At 39.0% G+C, this 19,322-nt stretch overlaps 1 protein-coding gene across 1 annotated transcript in view; it reads left to right on the top strand.

Annotated features, from left to right (window-relative positions):
- CPVL (carboxypeptidase vitellogenic like) overlaps positions 1-19,322 on the top strand; it is a 130,550-nt gene that overhangs the window by 68,213 nt on the left and 43,015 nt on the right. Inside the window, 1 exon segment of the mRNA XM_036897475.2 lies at positions 508-681. Coding sequence (XP_036753370.2) covers positions 508-681 — 174 coding nt within the window.

Genomic DNA, 19,322 nt, shown 5'->3' with positions numbered 1-19,322 from the left:
TAGCTGATTGCTTTTTGTTTGTGATTTAATAAACAGCAAAACATGGAAAATAAAGCCTCAGTTTTTAATGCTACCACCTTGGCCCCCAATTTGTCCTTGTTTCCATGCAACCTCCAACAAGGAGTAAGTTGATTTGGCTGATCTCACCTCATCTGTTTTCTCTCTCTTTGCCTTGAATGGAGTTGTTAATTGGAGTTACGGATTGCAAAAGATGTGTTTCCAAAAAGGAAAATCCAGTGTTTGCAAGATCAGTATTGGCTCCAATAGTATCAGGTCATTCAAATTTGTTGTTAGTAATATTTAAAGTATCTCAAAACAAACACCCAAGTTAAAAGTTCCAGGGTGGGGACAAGTTAATAGTCATGTCTCATCTCGTTCATTGTGGTATGTATTATGGAGAATTTGAAGTGTTTCCCGGCATGCTGTTCCTGATGATGTTAGGAACATACAGTTAGGATAACATCCAGTGATGTTCCCTAATGCCTTTCCGATGCTCCCTTCTGCCAGGAACCTGCAGACCAAAGTTACTATGTGAAGTATTTGTCCCTCCCACAAGTGAGACAAGACATCCATATGGGAAACCGGACTTTTGATGATGGATCTGAAGTTGAAAAGAACATGCGGGAAGACACAGTAAAGTCAGTTAAGCCATGGTTAACTGAAATTATGAACACTTACAAGGTAAGAGAGTTACTTCAGTTACTGTCCAGTTTAGGAACTTTTCAGATTACCCAGAGCAGAGGTGCCTTTCTTTTATTTGTAATTTGTCCCCTAGCATTTTTAAAAATTTTGGTATCATTAATCTACAATTGCATGAAGAACATTATGTTTACTAGGCTCCCCCCTTCACCAAGTCACCCCAACATACCCCTTCACAGTCACTGTCCATCTGTGTAGTAAGATGCTGTAAAATCACTACTTGTCTTCTCTGTGTTGCACAGACCTCCCCGTGCCTCCCTCACACTATACATGCTAATCGTAAGGCCCCCTTTCTTTTTCCCCACCCTTATCCCTCCCTTCCCACCCATCCTCCCCAGTCCCTTTCCCTTTGGTAACTGTTAGTCCATTCTTGGGTTCTGTGATTCTGCTGCTGTTTTGTTTCTTCAGTTTTCCTTTATTCTCATACTCCACATATGAGTGAAATCATTTGGTACTTGTCTTTCTCCACCTGGCTTATTTCACTGAGCATAATACCCTCTAGCTCCATCCATGTTGTTGCGAATGGTAGGATCTGATTTTTTCTTATGGCTGAGTAATATTCCATTGTGTATATGTACCACATCTTCTTTATCCATTCATCTACTGATGGACACTTAGGTTGCTATTGTAAATAGTGCAGCAATAAACATAGGGGTGCATGTGTCTTTTTCAAACTGGGCTGCTGCATTCTTAGGGTAAATTCCTAGAAATGGAATTCCTGGGTCAAATGGTATTTCTATTTTGAGCATTCTGAGGAACCTCCTTACTGCTTTCCACAATGGTTGAACTAATTTACATTCCCACCAGCAGTGTAGGAGGGTTCCCCTTTCTCCACAACCTCATCAACATTTGTTGTTGTTTGTCTTTTCAATGATGACAATCCTTACTGGTGTGAGACGATATCTCATTGTGGTTTTAATTTGCATTTCTCTGATGATTAGTGATGTGGAGCATCTTTTCATGTGCCTGTTGGCCTTCTGGATTTCTTCTTTAGAGAACTGTCTATTCAGCTCCTCTGCCCATTTTTTAATTGGATTATTTGCTTTTTGTTTGTTGAGGTATGTGAGCTCTTTATATATTTTGGATGTCAATCCTTTATTGGATCTGTCAATTATGAATATATTCTCCCATACTGTAGGATACCTTTTTGTTCTATTGATGGTATTCTTTGCTGTACAGAAGCTTTTTAGCTTGATATAGTCCCACTTGTTCATTTTTGCCTTTGTTTCCCTTGCCCAGGTAGATATGTTCATGAAAAAGTCACTCATGTTAAGTCCATGAGATTTTTGCCTATGTTTTTTTCTAAGAGTTTTATGGTGTCATGACTTACATTCAGGTCTTTGATCCATTTCGAATTTACTTTTGTGTATGGGGTTAGACAGTGATCCAGTTTCATTCTCCTACATGTAGCTGTCCAGTTGTGCCAGCACTATCTGTTGAAGAGACTGTCATTTCCCCATTGTATGTCCATGGCTCCTTTGTCGTATATTAATTGGCCATATATGTTTGGGTTAATGTCTGGAGCCTCTATTCTATTCCACTGGTCTGTGGCTCTGTTCTTGTGCCAGGACCAAATTGTCTTGATTACTGTGGCTTTGTAGTAGAGCTTGAAGTTGAAGAGCGAGATCCCCCCCACTTTATTCTTCCTTCTCAGGATTGCTTTGGCTATTCAGGGTCTTTGGCGGTTCCATATGAATTTCTGAACTATTTGTTCCAGTTCATTGAAGAATGCTGTTGGTAATTTGATAGGGATTGCATCGAATCTGTATATTGCTTTGGGCAGGATGGCCATTTTGACGATATTAATTCTTCCTAGCCAGAAGCATGGGATGAGTTTCCATTTGTTAGTGACCTCTTTAATTTCTCTTAAGAGTGTCTTGTAGTTTTCAGGGTACAGGTCTTTCACTTCCTTGGTTAGGTTTATTCCTAGGTATTTTATTATTTTTGATGCTATTGTGAATGGAATTGTTTTCCTGATTTCTCTTTCTATTAGTTCATTGTTAGTGTGTAGGAAAACTACAGATTTCTGTGTGTTAATTTTGTATCCTGCAACTTTGCTGAATTCCGATATTAGTTCTAGTAGTTTTGCAGTGAAGTCTTTAGGGTTTTTTATGTACAATATCATGTTATCTGCAAATAGTGACAGTTTGACTTCTTCTTTACCAACCTGGATTCCTTGTATTTCTTTGTTTTGTCTGATTACCGTGGCTAGGACCTCCAGTACCATGTTGAATAACAGTAGGGAGAGTGGGCATCCCTGTCTTGTTCCCGATCTCAGAGGAAAAGCTTTCAGCCTCTCGCTGTTCAGTATGATGTTAGCTGTGGCTTTATCATATATGGCCTTTATTATGTTGAGGTACTTGCCCTCTATGCCCATTTTGTTGAGAGTTTTTATCATGAATGGATGTTGAATTTTGTCGAATGCTTTTTCAGCATCTATGGAGATGATCATGTGGTTTTTGTCCTTCATTTTGTTGATGTGGTGGTTGATGTTGATGGATTTTCAAATGTTGTACCATCCTTGCATCCCTGAGATGAATCCCACTTGGTCATGGTGTATGATCCTCTTGATGTATTTTCGAATTTGGTTTGCTAATATTTTGTTGAGTATTTTTGCATCTACGTTCATCAGGGATATTGGTCTGTAGTTTTCATTTTTGGTGGGGTCTTTGCCTGGTTTTGGTATTAGGGTGATGTTGGCTTCATAGCTTCATAGAATGAGTTTGGGAGTATTCCCTCGTCTTCTATTTTTTGGAAAACTTTAAGGAGAATGGGTATTATGTCTTCCCTGTATGCCTGATAAAATTCCGAGGTGAATCCATCTGGCCTGGGGGTTTTATTCTTTGGTAGTTTTTTGATTATCGCTTCAATTTCGTTGCTGGTAATTGGTCTGTTTAGATTTTCTGTTTCTTTCTGGGTCAGTCTTGAAAGGTTGTATTTTTCTAGAAAGTTGTCCATTTCTCCTAGGTTTCCCAGCTTGTTAGCATATAGGTTTTCATAGTATTCTCTAATAATTCTTTGTGTTTCTGTGGGATTTGTGGTGATTTTTCCTTTCTCGTTTCTGATTCTGTTGATGTGTGTTGATTCTCTTTTTCTCTTAATAAGTCTGGCTAGAGGCTTATCTATTTTGTTTATTTTCTTGAAGAACCAGCTCTTGGTTTCACTGATTTTTTTCTATTGTTTTATTCTTCTCAATTTTATTTATTTCTTCTCTGATCTTTATTATGTCCCTCCGTCTGCTGACCTTAGGCCTCATTTGTTCTTCTTTTTCCAATTTCGATAATTGTGACATTAGACTATTCATTTGGGATTGTTCTTCCTTCTTTAAATATGCCTGGATTGCTATATACTTTCCTCTTAAGACTGCTTTTGTTGCGTCCCACAGAAGTTGGGGCTTTGTGTTGTTGTTGTCATTTGTTTCCATATATTGCTGGATCTCCATTTTAGTTTGGTCATTGATCCATTGATTATTTAGGAACATGTTATTAAGCCTCCATGTGTTTGTGAGCCTTTTTGCTTTCTTTGTACAATTTGTTTCTAGTTTTATACTTTTGTGGTCTGAAAAGTTGGTTGGTAGGATTTCAATCTTTTTGAATTTACTGAGGCCCTTTTTGTGGCTTAGTATGTGGTCTATTCTGGAGAATGTTCCATGTGCACTTGAGAAGAATGTGTAACCTGTTGCTTTTGGATGTAGAGTTCTATAGATGTCTATTAGGTCCATCTGTTCTAGTGTGTTGTTCAGTGCCTCTGTGTCCTTACTTATTTTCTGTCTGGTGGATCTGTCCTTTGGAGTGAGTGGTGTGTTAAAGTCTCCCAAAATGAATGCAGTGCATTCTATTTCCTCCTTTAATTCTGTTAGTATTTGTTTCACATATATTGGTGCTCCTGTATTGGGTGCATATATGTTTATAATGGTTATATCCTCTTGTTGGACTGAGCCCTTTATCGTTATGTAATGTCCTTCTTTATCTCTTGTTACTTTCTTTATTTTGAAGTCTATTTTGTCTGATACTAGTATTGCAACACCTGCTTTTTTCTCTCTGTTTTTTGCATGAAATATCTTTTTCCATCCCTTGACTTTTAATCTGTGCATGTCTTTGGGTTTGAGGTGAGTCTCTTGTAGGCAGCATATAGATGGTTTTTGCTTTTTTATCCATTCTATTACTCTGTGTCTTTTGATTGGTGCATTCAGTCCATTTACATTTAGGGTGATTATTGAAAGATATGTACTTATTGCCATTGTAGTCTTTAGATTCGTGGTTACCAAATGTTCAAGGTTAGCTTGTTTACTACCTTACTGTCTAACTTAACTTGCTTATTGAGCTATTATAAACACAGTTTGATGATTATTTCTCTCCCTTCTTATTCCTCCTCCTCCATTCTTTGTATGTTGGATATTCTGTTCTGTGCTCTTTTTAGGAGTGCTCCCATCTAGAGCAGTCCCTCTAAGATACCCTATAGAGGTGGTTTGTGGGAGGCAAATTCCCTCAACTTTTGCTTGTCTGGGAATTGTTTAATCCCTCCTTCATATTTAAATGATAATCGTGCTGGATACAGTATCCTTGGTTCAAGGCCCTTCTGTTTCATTGCATTAAATATATCATGCCATTCTCTTCTGGCCTGTAAGATTTCTGTTGAGAAGTCTGATGATAGCCTGATGGATTTTCCTTTGTAGGTGACCTTTTTTCTCTCTCTGGCTGCCTTTAATACTCTGTCCTTTTCCTTGATCTTTGCCATTTTAATTATTATGTGTCTTGGTGTTCTCCTCCTTGGGTCCCTTGTGTTGGGAGATCTGTGGGCTTCCGTGGTCTGAGCAGCTATTTTCTCCCCCAGTTTGGGGAAGTTCTCAGCAATTATTTCTTCAAAGACACTTTCTATCCCTTTTTATCTCTCTTCTTCTTCTTCTTGTACCCCTATAATGTGGTTATTGTTCCTTTTGGATTGGTCACACAGTTCTCTTAATATTGTTTCATTCCTGGAGATCCTTATATCTCTCTCTGCATCAGCTTCTATGCGTTCCTGTTCTCTGGTTTCTATTCCATCAATGGCCTCTTGCATCTTATCCATTCTGCTTATAAATCCTTCCAGAGTTTGTTTCACTTCTGTAATCTCCCTCCAGACGTCTGTAATCTCCCTCCGGACTTCATCCCTTAGCTCTTGCATATTTTTCTGCAGCTCTGTCAGCATGTTTATGATTTTTATTTCAAATTCTTTTTCAGGGAGACTGGTTAGGTCTGCCTCTGCAGATCCTCTCTCAGGTGTTGTCTGAACTATCTTGGACTGAACTAAATTTTTTTGCCTTTTCGTGGTGATAGCAGTGGCTGTAGGCAGGTTGCGGGTGTGTCAGCTGGGAGAAGAAAGTCCTTTCCTGCTTGCTGGATGCCTTGCCCTTCTCCGCTGCCTGTGTCGGTTACCCGCACTCCTGGAGCAGCCACCAGGTTAGTCCCCTAAGCTGCTGTGGGCGGAGTCTCCATCAGAGCAGCATGGAGCCCTGTGGGGAGTGGCAGACATGCCAGGTGCGCTCCTCTGTGATAGCAGCACCCCTGCCGGGAAGCTGTGTGCCAGCAGCAGCCTTTGGGTCTGGCCCAGGCAGCTGTGTGTTGGGCTGAGATTCCAGTCAGCTGCTGGGAGCGTGCCTGCTCCCTCTGGCTCCACTGCAGGTGCGCGCGGGGCTCTCGCACGCAGGCCTCTACTAGGTTCCTCTGGCTCCACTGCCGCCAGTGCATGCAAGCCACACCCGGGCTGTTCGGTCTCCACTGCTGCGGGCTCGCACAAGCCTCTCCTAGGCCCCTCTGGCGCCATTGGCGCATGCGATCTGCTCCCAGTCCCTTCCGGTGCCACCGCCCCTGGCATGTGCTGCCACTCTCCCACTACTGGGCCGTTGTGTTGGGGTCCGCACCAGTTGGAGGAATGACTGGCAGGATGTTTAGTGCAGTGAGGGGCTTCAGAGCTGTGCTGCCTCCCCAGGGTTTAGGGCGCCTAAGGTTCCCCAGGATTCCCAGCTGCTGGCTAAGTGTGCCGGGACGACTTCATCCAGCTATGGGGTCCCTGTCTCTTTAAGACTTGCAGAAAGCACTTGCTTTTCTTTTGTCTCGGGGGTGCCAGTTGCGGGGACCTGCCCACAGGTTTTGCTTTTCTGTTTCTCTAATATCCAGCACCCCATGCACCTTGTGTCTGCGCTCCAGGTGTGGATTTCTAGAGCTGGTTATTTAGTAGTCCTGGGCTTTCACTCCCTCCCCGTTTCGACTCCTTTCTTCCCACTGGGTTCTGGGGTGGGGGAATGTTCAGGTCCCACCTGGCCGTGACTTGTATCTTACCCCCTTCATGTGATGTTGAGTTCTTACAGATGTAGATGTATCCTGGCTGTTGTACTGCATCCACTGGTGTCTCTTTTAGGAATAGTTGTATTTATTGTATTTTCGTAAATATATATGTTTTGGGGAGGAGATTTCCTCTGAACTACTCATGCCGCCATCTTCCTGTGTTCCCACATTTTTTACCTGTGTGATATTTTACAAATATTTATAATAACACCTTTATTGTTTGATTTTTTTGAACTAAAAGTTTTTTTTTTCCTCTTCTAATTAAATCACTTTCCCCTGATAGTTCTCTAAAATGAAATTCTCTTTGGAACATGCCACCTCTCATCATTTCTCCAGAAAAGAAGTATAACAGAGCTGAGAAGATGACTGGCCTTCTGTAAACTTATTTTCCCTTACTGTTTCCTCCATAATATTAATCCCAACAAAGACAGGGATAAAGGCAATCAACTGGTTATTCCAGAAAAACATTTTGCCTAATAATTGCATTCATCCATGTTGCTCAACGACAATTTGTTCAGTATCTGCTTTAGGTCGGACACTGTGTTAGGCTGTCAGGTTGAAATGATGAATGAGAAAGAGTCCCTGTTTTAAGTGTGTAAAGTCAAACACTATGTTATGTGAAATGTTCCACCTGATTTTCCACTGCAGGTACTAAAGGGTAGTGCAGGCATGGAAAGGAAGCCCTGAAGGTTTGGGCAAAGGAGCCATAGACCCCAGAACTCTCCATAAAGGGAGGACCAAGAGCAAGTGATGCAGGGAAAGTCATCCTGGGACATCTTCCTTGCTCCTACTCTTCTCCCCTCCTCCTCTGACCCTCCAGGGCTTCTCCTCTGTCCTGAGCACTGTCTGCGGGGCAGTTCTGCAGGAAGAGTGTGCTGATGATGAGTGGACCTCCACCTGAGGTAATCCACTTCCTCCCTATTTCCTGGCAGAGGCAAAGGTAATCTTTGGGCTGAACAAAAAACAAGGCAGACAGTAACCAACACACCTTTGTATGAATTAGAAAAAAGGCAACCACTCCTCAAGATACTTTATTTCCATCTGTCAGTAAATTGTCCTAATATACTGCTTTTATTTGGACCAGACATTTTACTACAATTTCTACAATGTCTGCATTAGGAATACTGTCCCTTGAGATCATTCGGTGTACAACCTTCAGTACTGTCTGGAGAGTACCTGGCCAAAGGCACCCTTACTAAATTGTGCTTTGGAATATGCTAGACCTAGAAGGCCCTGCGCTGTTTTCCTGCCTCTGGTACACAGTTTGAGTCCCTTAGACATACAACTCCTTTTGGAAATTATCTAAGGCCAGTGGCATGCAGAGTCTACAAAGTCATTTTATAAATTTGCAGAACTTGATATACTTACTTTCTAGGAAAGAAAGGGTCCAACTAGATGAGGTCAGCATTTCAGCCATCCATGTGTTGGTTCAATTGGGAAAATGTCATGGCCCTTAGGGCTTGCCTCCTTAGAGCCTTCCCTGAGCATCTTCATGAAGCCTGCTGGTTGTCCTTTTTGCTGAGCTCTTAGAACATGTTGTCTCCACCACTCTGGCCATACTCAGCACACTGTACTGCCATTACGGGCTGTCAGTTCTAGCACCAGCCTGGAGCAAATCTCAGTAACAAACAAATGAATGAAAAGTCAGTTCTATAAATTAACACTGCATCAAAAAATATCTAATAAACTTGTCCACAACCCCTTAGATATTTATTATCCACAGACTAGTTAAACCAAAAAGAGCTTAGCATTTGCATTTTCAGGACATAAACCATGTGCTATAACATTTAAAAATGCAAAGTGGATTTTTTTTTAGTGGAGAGCAGATAAGGAACCTCTCATGTACATTTTTTATGCTTTTGGGAGATACATCTTCTCACTATATATGTTTAACTAGGATATGATTCCTTTCTCAGCCAAGTGAGGATAGGGTGAGACAGACAGCTCACCTGATGAAACAAATTCTCCTGATATTGGCTAATCAATTAGAGTGCCCACTTGATTGAAAAAGAAGAATACATTGATTAAACATGGTCTTGCATTTGTTATTTAAACATCTGTCTCTGTTTCCATGTATCCTAAACCTACCAGTATGAATTCAAGTGAAATCAGAATATTTTCTAAACTTTCAAACTCTGAATCAGTTGACAGAAAAAGAGAACAGATTAGTGGTACAGATAAACCACATTGTATAAAAAAAGAGATCAAGTGTGCAGTCAATTTGAGTGCAGATCCAAAAGTGGCTGCCGCTAAAACAGACTGCACATTCATTGCCACAGCTGGCATAGCCCACAGGGCAGTGATTATCTTTGGTTTGTTGGTTAATAGTGGTGAACCTCAATGTATATGCAATGGAATCAGAACAACATCAGCTGGCTTAAAACATTAGTGCCCTCAAAGTTATATTTACATAAGATTCAGTGCTAATTTGTCATAGAAAATAATGTACATGTTTCTGTTCATAGGAACATGGAAGTCTTTTTCCAGTACTAGATGTATTTTAGCCAAGGTAGAACATCTCTAAGGAAGACCTTCATCAGTGTCTGGGAATGAACAGAAGTCCTGAGTACATAAGTTTCTGTGTAGATTATGTGAAAATATAATCCTTTTCTTGTAAAGACCTATTAGGGGATGCATATGCAAAGTCATTCTCTTTTTAGTAATTTCAAATGTTTGGGTGGTAAACTGAAATATCATATTAGCAGTTTATAAAATAACTAGGAGAAGAAATAACGTGTTGGATTGTTGGAATTCTTTATGATTAAATTAGGTCATAGTATTACAGGATTTTCAGGAGTCCACTGGGTCATAGTGCCTGGTGGTTATGAGCATGAATTCTCAAGTCAGATATTTTGAATTTGGATTCCAGTTCCACCATTCATAGGCTGTGTTCCTTTGTGGGAGGATACTTCAGCTCTCTGTGCTCAGCTTTCTCATCTGTAAAATTGAAATAATAATAATAGTACTTATGGGTGAGTTCTTGTGAGGTTTAAATAGATTGTACATGAAAACCACTTAGAATAGTGACGAGTGATTAAAGTGCTTGAAAACATAAGCTATTACTAAGGATGGTCAAGAAATTTTAACAAAAGTCCTTAAGCATCTGTGATATACAAAAGTTAAAAAAGACACCCTGGAAAACACAAAAATGAAAAAGATTTGACATTTTTCTATCTGGTATGTAAGGAGCTTAGAAGTTACCACTCCATCCTAACAAGTAAAAAGAAAACAAACAGAAAAATCAACAATTCTTCTTAGATCTGCAAGAGAAGTGAGATCACAGGGAAAACCACTTCTTCATAAACTGGAGAAACAGACAGGCAGATACAGAGATTCACAGCTAATCTGAGCACAAACCCATGAGCAGAAAGTGCCACAGAACCAGTGCCAGGGTAAGAAAATGTGAACAGTGATTTTTTACAATAAGAAAATGAACAACCTGATTAAAAAACGGCCAAAGACCTTAATGGATCTAAGCCTTAAGACCTTAATCTCACTCAAGAAGTTATACAGATGGCAGGTAAGCATATACAAAGATGTTCAATATCATGTATCATTAGGGAATTGCAAATTTAAACAGCAATGAGATACTACTGTGTACCTGTTAGAATAGCCAAAATCCAAAACACTGACAACACTTAATACTGGTGAGGATGTGGAGCAACAGAAACTCTCATTTATTGCTGGTGAGAATGCAAAGTGGTACAGCAACTGTGGAAGACAGTGTGGCAGTTTTTAAAAACAAAACTAACAATTCCTACCATGTGGTCCAGTAATCACACACCTTGGTATTTACCCAAATGAACTGAAAACTTATGTCTACACAAAAACCTTCACATAGATGTTTATGGGAGCTTTATTCATAATAGCCAAAACTTGGGAGCAACCAAGATGTCCCTAAGTAGGTGAGTGGATAAATAAACTCTAGTACAGACCATGGAATATTATTCAGCACTAAAAAGAAATGAGTTATCAAGCCATGAAAAGACATGGAGGAAACTTAAGTGAAAGAAGCCAGTCTCAAAAGCCATATAGTGTATGTTTTCAACTATATGATGTTCTCGAAAAGGCAAAACTATAGAGATAGTAAAAAGTGCACCAGTTGCCAGGGGTTAGGGAGGAGGGAGGGGTGAATAGGTAGAGCACAGAGAATTTTTAGGACATTGAAACCATTCTGCATACTACAATGGTGAATACATGTCATTACATACTCGTCAAAGCCCATTGACTGTGCAAAACCAAGAGTGAACCCTAATGTAAACTATGCACTTTGAGTGATAATGATGTGTCAGCCAATATAGGTTCATCAGTTGGTTGTAAGAAATGCACCGCTAAATGTTAAAGAGAAAAAAAAATTTTTTTTCATCTTAATAGATACAAGAAAGAGGATTTGATAAAATTAAAACCCATTTAGGATAAAGTTTTTAGCAAACTAGGAGTAGTATCTCGCTTAGTTTCTGATGGTTGCCACAAGAATTTACCACCAACTTGATGACATAAACTACAGAAATGTATTTTCTCACAGTTCTCGAGATTAGAAATACAAAGTCATGCTTACTGAGCCGACACTGAGGAGTCAGCAGGGTCACGATCTCTGGAGGTTCCATGATTCCTCGTCGCTTCCTGCTTCCGGTCGCTCTTGACGCTCCTTGGCTTGTGGCCGTGTCATTCCCGTCTCTGTCGCTGTGGTCACGTTGCCTTCTCTTCTTCTTGGGTTAAATATCCTTCTGCTTTCCTCTTCTAAGAATATATGTGATTGCATTAGGGACCCCTCTAGGCAGTCTGCCCATCTCAAGATGCTTAACTTAATTACATCTACAAAGTATGTATGCATGTGTGTGTTTTTATTATGTAAGGTAACATTCACACATTTCAGGGACTGGTCCTGGATATCCATGGGAGCCTACCACAGATCGTATGGAGCTTTTTTGGCCTGATAAAAATCTACCGAAAGCCTACAATAGTAAGCATTATTCTGTTTTGTAAAATGTAGCACCCATTCTTTTTCAAATCAGAGTTCATAATGGAAGAAAATACATTTAAAAATAAATGGGGGAATTCCAATTAATGTATAAGGAATAATAGAATATAAAATCGTTACTTGACAAATAAACCATAATATTTGTTCCAGGCAGGCAAGAATCGTCAGTGAATATGAATATTAGTGAGTGAAAGTATGGTGAGGATATTTCTATAGTCTCAAAGAATCCACCTTCAAAATATTTATGATGAAGAGGAAAAAGTAAGTTCACAGTGAAGAAACCTGGCATTATAGGAACCAAATGATCTAAGTTAACATCACCAGTAATGGGATGAGTCAACCTTATGTGCCTCTCCTGATTTGTTGTACTGAGAAGGACACAACAACACTAATGTGATAATCTTGCCAAAAATGTATAACATGAATTTGATCATGAGGAAATACCAGACAAACTCAAATTGGGGATATCCCCAAAATAACTGGCCAGTACTTGTCAAAAGGTCATGAAAGACAAAAAAATAAAAAAATAAAAGACAAGGACTAAGGAGACTTGACAGCAAAATATATGTAATGTGTAACCTTTTTTTCAGATCCAGGATCAGATAAAAGTTATTAGTAAAGGATATTGAAAATTTTTAATGAAATTTGTAGAATAGAATATTATATCAATATTAATTTTCTGGTTTTGATGATTGCATGGTACTTATATAAGATGTTAATATTTTGAAAGCTACATAAAGGGTACACAGAATTCTTTATACTATTTAACAGCTTTATGGACAATATAACTCATATGCTACAAAATTCACCAATTTAAGATGTTAAAGTCCATGGTTTTTAGGATATTGACAAATTTTTGCAATCATCACCACTAGTTAATTTCAGAACACTTTTGTCATGTCCTCAAAAATCCCTTATCCTTTTGCAGTAACTCCTAATTTCTCCCTCCTTCCAACTCCTGGCAACTACTAATCTACACTTTTTATGGATTTGCCTATTTTGTATATTGTATATATAAATGGAATCATATAATATGTGGCCTTTTGTGACTGGCTTCTTCCACTTAGCGTGGGTTCATCCATGTAACATGTATCAGTACTTCATTCTTTTTATTGCCAAGTAATATTCCATTGTATGGATATAGCACTTCTTATTTACTCACTCATCAGCTGTTTCATTTTTTTGACTATTTTGAATAATGCTGCTATGAACATTCATGTGCAAATTTTTAGGTGGACATATGTTTTTAGTTACCTTGGGTAAATAAATACCTAGGAGTAGAATTGCTGGATCATATGGTAACTCTATATTTAACATTTTGAAGAATTGCCAAATTGTTTTCTAAAGCAGCTGCTCCATATTACAGTTCCACCAACGATGGATGAGAGTTACAATTTCTCCACATCCTTGTCAACACTTACTATTATCTGGCATATTGATTCTAGCCAGCCTATTGAGTGTGCACTGCTGTAACATAGTGGTTTTGATTGGTATTCCCAAATGACTAATGATGTTTGACATCTTTCCATGTGCTTTTTTCATTGTTCATTTTTGTGTCTTCTTTCGAGAAATGTCTATTTAAGTCCTTTACCCATTTATTAGTTCAATTATTTGTCTTTTTATTGTTGAGTTTGAGAGTTCTTTATGTATTTGGAATGTAAGTCTTTTATCAAATATATGATTTGAATACATTTTCTCATTCTGTGGGCTATTTTTTCATTTTCTTCATGGTATCAACTGAAGTTAAAAAGTTTTAAATTTTGATGAAGTCTTGTTTGTATTTACTTTTGTCATTTATGCTTTCGGTGTCATATCTAAGAAATCATTGCCTAACTCAAGGTAACAAAGATTTAGTCCTATGTTTTCTTTTGAGTTTTCTAGTTTTAGCTCTTACTTGTCATTGATAGATATTAATAAACTATAGGTAGCTACAACAACATAAAGACTCTTAGAAACATAGTGTTGAGTGAAAAAAGCATGTTACATGAGAATGCATACTGAATAAAGAATGAAAACAAGTAGAAATAAATAGCATTATTTTAAGGTATATGCAAATGTGTTAAACTTTTTTCAAAAGCAAGGAAATTCTAAACCTAATCTCCAAGATAGTGGTTCTGTCTGTGGGGGAGTTGATGGAGGACTGGGACAGGGTAGTCCCAGAAACACTGCATAGTTTCAGTGATACTCATAACATACTAGCTCTTAAGGTGGCTGATACATTTGTGGATGTCCTGTTATTAGTATGTTTCCTAACCTGTAGTTATGTTACAATTTTGTTTGTCATAGGTGCAGAGTAATAGTAAATTTGAAGGAGGCCGACTGTGATTGGTGCTTTGCAGAGGTTTAACTGACCATGAACTTAGTTTGGCCATGCCTTTCAAGTCCCTGAGCATACTACAGAGAATTATGAGGCATTACGGTGGGGGCAAAGACTCTGATGTACTTTCACAGAGAAGTCCATCAATTTTCCTCACTGGTAGATATTAATTACATAATCCAAAATAGCAGGTAGTTAAAATAATCTTTTTCTACCTGGCTGTATATTCCCATTGGTGAACAGCAAATTTACCTCCCTGACAGTAGTTTTCGAGTGTGTTCAGAGCCAGAAGCCAAGCTGCCTGGAATTTGAATCTTCCTGTTTACTTCCTCATCTGTAAAATTCCATCTATCTCATAGACAGTAAGCTTTGTAAGAGCATTTGTGTTTACCATTTCATACTCAGGGCCTAGTACAGTGCCTGGCACATAGTAGGCATCCAATAAGCTTTAATCATGAAAGAATTGTCATGGGAACAAAGGAAATGATAAAAATTTTGACAGAGAGTAGGTTTTGCTTAATACATTTTGCTTGCTTTAATTTTCCCTTTTTCTCCCATGCTGAAACTGCCCTTCTACTTCAGCTGTGGTCCACATTGCTCATTTTCATTAGAGCTTTTAAAACATACCTAGTCATGGCCCACTCCACCAAAGGTTTGGATTTAATTGCCTAGCACAGCAACTAGCACATAGTAGTGTGCAATAAACTTGGAAGGAAGGGAGGAGAGAGAAAGGAAAGAAGGGCAAGATGGCAGAAAGAGAAATGGTTTGTTTATTTATACCATAAACTGCTTTCACAATAAACTTATATTCAATCTTATTAAGTGCAAATAATTTACCACTCTAACTGTGAGTGATGTATATTGTGTATGTATATCATGTACCCCTCTCTTTTAAGCAGCTTTTTAAAAAAACAACAAACATGCTCATACATTGATTGATGTAACATGTATCCTGATTTTTGAAAATAATAAAATGTGTAGGGGATGGACAGCGCATCTCTAGGATCTAAGAAATGTATCCCATATCCATAAGAGCTATTGGCTTTGAATCCCTACTCTTTATAGAGGTCCCCTGATCCTTAGTCCTTTCTGATAAAGAGTTATGCTCTTGTAATGATTCTTGCTAAAGATTCTGAATATGTTTTCAACTTCTCTTTCTCTGTCTCATTATCATTTTTGCCTTCTGAAAAATATAGCAGCTATATTTTCAAAGACTTTAGTGTACATGACAGAGAATGTGAGTGTGTGTGTGTGTGTGTGTGTGTGTGTGTAATGTATTTCCTGTGTAAAACATTACTTCAACAAATATGAGCTACAGCTCCATACATCCATACATAGAGGCCATTTGGATCCAAAGCAAGACTTTGTCCTTGGATTTGAGGTCACTGCTGTAGCTAAGTTATCTGGAGGCCACTGCAGTTTTAGGAGGTACCGTCTCCAAATGCCTATTCTTACTTTCACATGCTTGTGCTTTTTAAAGGTTAAATTGCCCTGGGGTAGGGCTTAGTTTGCTCTGTATAAAAGTTCATCTAATCAGGAAATTGTAAGTATAAAGTTACATTTCCCTGTCACTTATCATTCTGCAGCTCATTAAATTTCAACTAATTGCATCTTCAGAATTCAGGATCTTAATGTTCCCCAGCTTCACCACCAGACTGAAATCTTAACACCCAGGTCGTTTGAGTTTTATTTACTTATCCTAGGCTATCAAAAAGATCTTCATTTAGAAATGGGAAGTTCTTGATTAATGGATGTGATTTAGAAGTTTGAAAGGTAAATATTTCTAGTAAATCTAACTCATTTTAACGGTCATTTTAATTGCTTGTGACATTTTCCTTAATAACATCTTCTGATGGCAAAATGTCAATGGTACTAGTGTCCAGGAAACTAGATGTGATAAGTGTCTAAAATACCAAGAAAAATTTAACACTTAAATGGGTCTGATTCTTCAACTGCTTACTTGGATTCTAAGCTTCCATCAAACCATGATGGGAAAAGGCTGGCACTGCTGACTCTAAGCTGAGGCGATCACTTTCCTTCCAAACACTTTGAAGGATGAAGGGAATGCCAGAGCCGTTCTACAAAAAAAACTCCAGGAGGAGGCAGGAGCTCCCACTGAAGCATAACTGAAGAGAGAAGCTAATCCTGGGACATCTGTTTTCTGCAGTCAAAGCCTATAGATAAGCAACTGCCACTTTACAGGCAAATAAATGTAGTATACATCTGAATACCAGTTTATACTACAGAGTTCCTTGTGAATTCATTTTATCTGCTTCAGTTATCCAAGTGCAAGAGTAGTATCATTTTTTTTAATGAAGCCTATTCCTTGGCTTCTTATATATTTAAGAATTTCAGTGACTAAATAGAAAAGAGGATACTCATAAATCGTGAAACAGACTTTGATTTCACCCACACTTGTGTGCTTTTGTCACCTTGTTTGTTCTTTAAATTTATGTTGGGATGACACATTCAAATGAGAGCCAGTGTGTATTTTTATTTTCTCTTATTTATTCCTTTAAGCCATTGGATAGCATATTCTGCTTTATGAACTGGCTTGTTTTAATTTACTGTGCTTGGTGAGCATCATCATCATTTTACAAGGGCTTTATTTTCTTGTTTGAAGGTACCTCGTGCTCAAAACATTAGAAGGCACATTTGTGATTCTTGGCAACAATAGAGTTTAATCTGGACTCCCCTAAATGTGGCACCATGAGGACGGTATGAGGAGAAAGATAAGTGGCAATACCAAAATCAGTTAGCTAAGCAATGCATATTTAAATCCATTGCTCAGAAATTCAACTGCCCTGAAGCACAAGCCATTGCATCCTTGACTTGACTTCGAAAAGATGAATAAGGAAAGAGTGGTGGGGAGTATTCCTTTCTGGATGCAATAAGGGATATTTCTTGTACAGTAAATGCCTCCTGCTGCAGGAGCTTCTCAGTCTTTATCCCTCGCACCATGTATAACAGGAGATGCAGAACAGTGACACAAATGTTCAAAAGACTGGACTGTGGAAGTGTGGGACCCTTGGAGCATGGGAGGAAAATAGTAAAGCTTTACGTTTTTATTTTAAAAAAAAAGAAGTATAAAAATTAAGCTTTGCTAATGTTTAATAGATGGATTGGTACTGTGGTGCTTATGTGGTCTGTGTGTTAGTCACATATCAGATGTGATAGAGACAATGCCAAGCCAGTGTTTGGTTTTGGTTTTGGTTTTTCTAATCATGTCATCATCATTTGAGTCCTTTGCTACAGGGTCTGACTGCAAGTCTGGTGCTCTTTCCACTGCAGTTTCTTCTTGCATCAGAGTATGGATGCCTGAATTCAGTGGCAGTTGGCCCTGGTCTATTAGTCCAAAAGGAAGATGAGCATTCACACACTTCACACTGCCTGAGGAAGCCACAGTCACAACCTCTTGGGCTCTTCCTATGGGCTTTTCTTCACTGGACTTGCCTGGCTGCATCGTAGAAGTTATTCAAACATGTCTCTGCTGTGGGTCAGTCTGTGCCATCTACTTGCTTATTATGAGAAACTCCCAAGTCTGGTCACTGGGTGACAGTCAACATTGCATCCAGAAAGGAACCCTGTGCTGAATGATATGTGGCTGAATGAAAGCCAGAACCTGCAACCAAGTTTTCTGAAAGAAGAAAAAAAAAAGCTCTGAGCAGGAGCCCTAACCTCCTCTGTCTTGATTTTCTTATCTCCTTCTGCTCTTTTCACACTGAATATCCATGTTTCTTTCTTCAACCTCCTGACAGGCCCCTTATTTGTTACAGTGATTTGCACAATGCTTTTGAGCCTATTTGACATTCTCTGGAAAGAAAAGGTAAAAGCATTCTTTACTTTACCAAACAAGGGGAATTTGTGTTTAGGGAAGGAAAAAAGCACCAAAACAACTAATTGCAAGCTAAGTATCACTATTGACAATATGGGGCACAGAATCTTGCACCTGACTGACACCAGGTTTTCCCATGTAGATGAAAACATAAAGAGCACAGAGTGTTGATCAGACTTCTTCTTTTTTTTTTTTTAATTTAGTAAGGAAAAATAGCTTTACAACCAGATACTTGCCTTCTTTCCTGAGGACATCAGCCTAGTGGAAACCTCTAACTTTGCTACTCCCCTGGGGACTGATAACAGCAGGTGGAATCAGACTTGTAGACGTGGCTTTCCTGGCTCTTTGGGTACATGCCTACTTACTGTCATTTTCAGTCCTCTCCTAAGAGAAAGGCAAAGTGATCCTCATTCACTGATAAATAGAGATTTCTCAAGCTGGAAGGCAAGCTATTAAAGAAGCCAATGGGTCAACACATCTCAAAGACCAGCCAGAATCCAAAGTGGACTACATTTTGCTGAATGCTCTACTCACTGGACACTCTAGGGCCTCCCTTTCCACTGTACCTATTCCTTTGGGAGCTTCCAAACACCTCTAAGTTGATGCCTTGTGCAGGTTTCTGGCATTTCTTGTGTAAGAAGGCCACTCTGCTCTCTGCTGGCCCTCTGGGTCATTTCCCCATCCTGCCTGGGCAGAAGGGATGGTAGGGCAGCAGTAACACTGCATATGGCAGAGACTCAGCTTTACTGTTTTTTCCTTCAAAATCCTTGGTGAATCCACTCAATTTTATGGCAATGCTATTATTTTTTTAACTTGAATGATGGTGCTAATGTCAGGGAGCAGGTTTCTGGCAAGGAGATTTAATGGCAAGAGGTTTTCCTACAGCTCCTATGTATTTCTGTGATGCAGGCAGACCCTGAAGATACTGTGGGTGCAGTTCCAGACCTCCTCAATAAAGTGATAGCACCATAAAATGAGTCAAGTGAATTTCTCATTTCCCAGTACACATAAAAGTTATGTTTCCACTATATCGTAGTCTACTAAGTGTGCAAAGTCTTTCTGTGTGAGAAAACAACATGCATACATTAATTAAAAAATACTTTTTTGCCAAGAAATGCTAACCATCATCTGAGCTTTCAGTGAGTCATGATCGTTCTGTGGTTTGAG

This window comes from Manis pentadactyla, chromosome 7 (genome assembly GCF_030020395.1).
Source record: "Manis pentadactyla isolate mManPen7 chromosome 7, mManPen7.hap1, whole genome shotgun sequence".
Taxonomy (NCBI): Eukaryota; Metazoa; Chordata; class Mammalia; order Pholidota; family Manidae; genus Manis; species Manis pentadactyla.
Note: the sequence above shows the minus strand (reverse complement) of the source record. Positions and strands in the feature narration are given on the sequence as shown.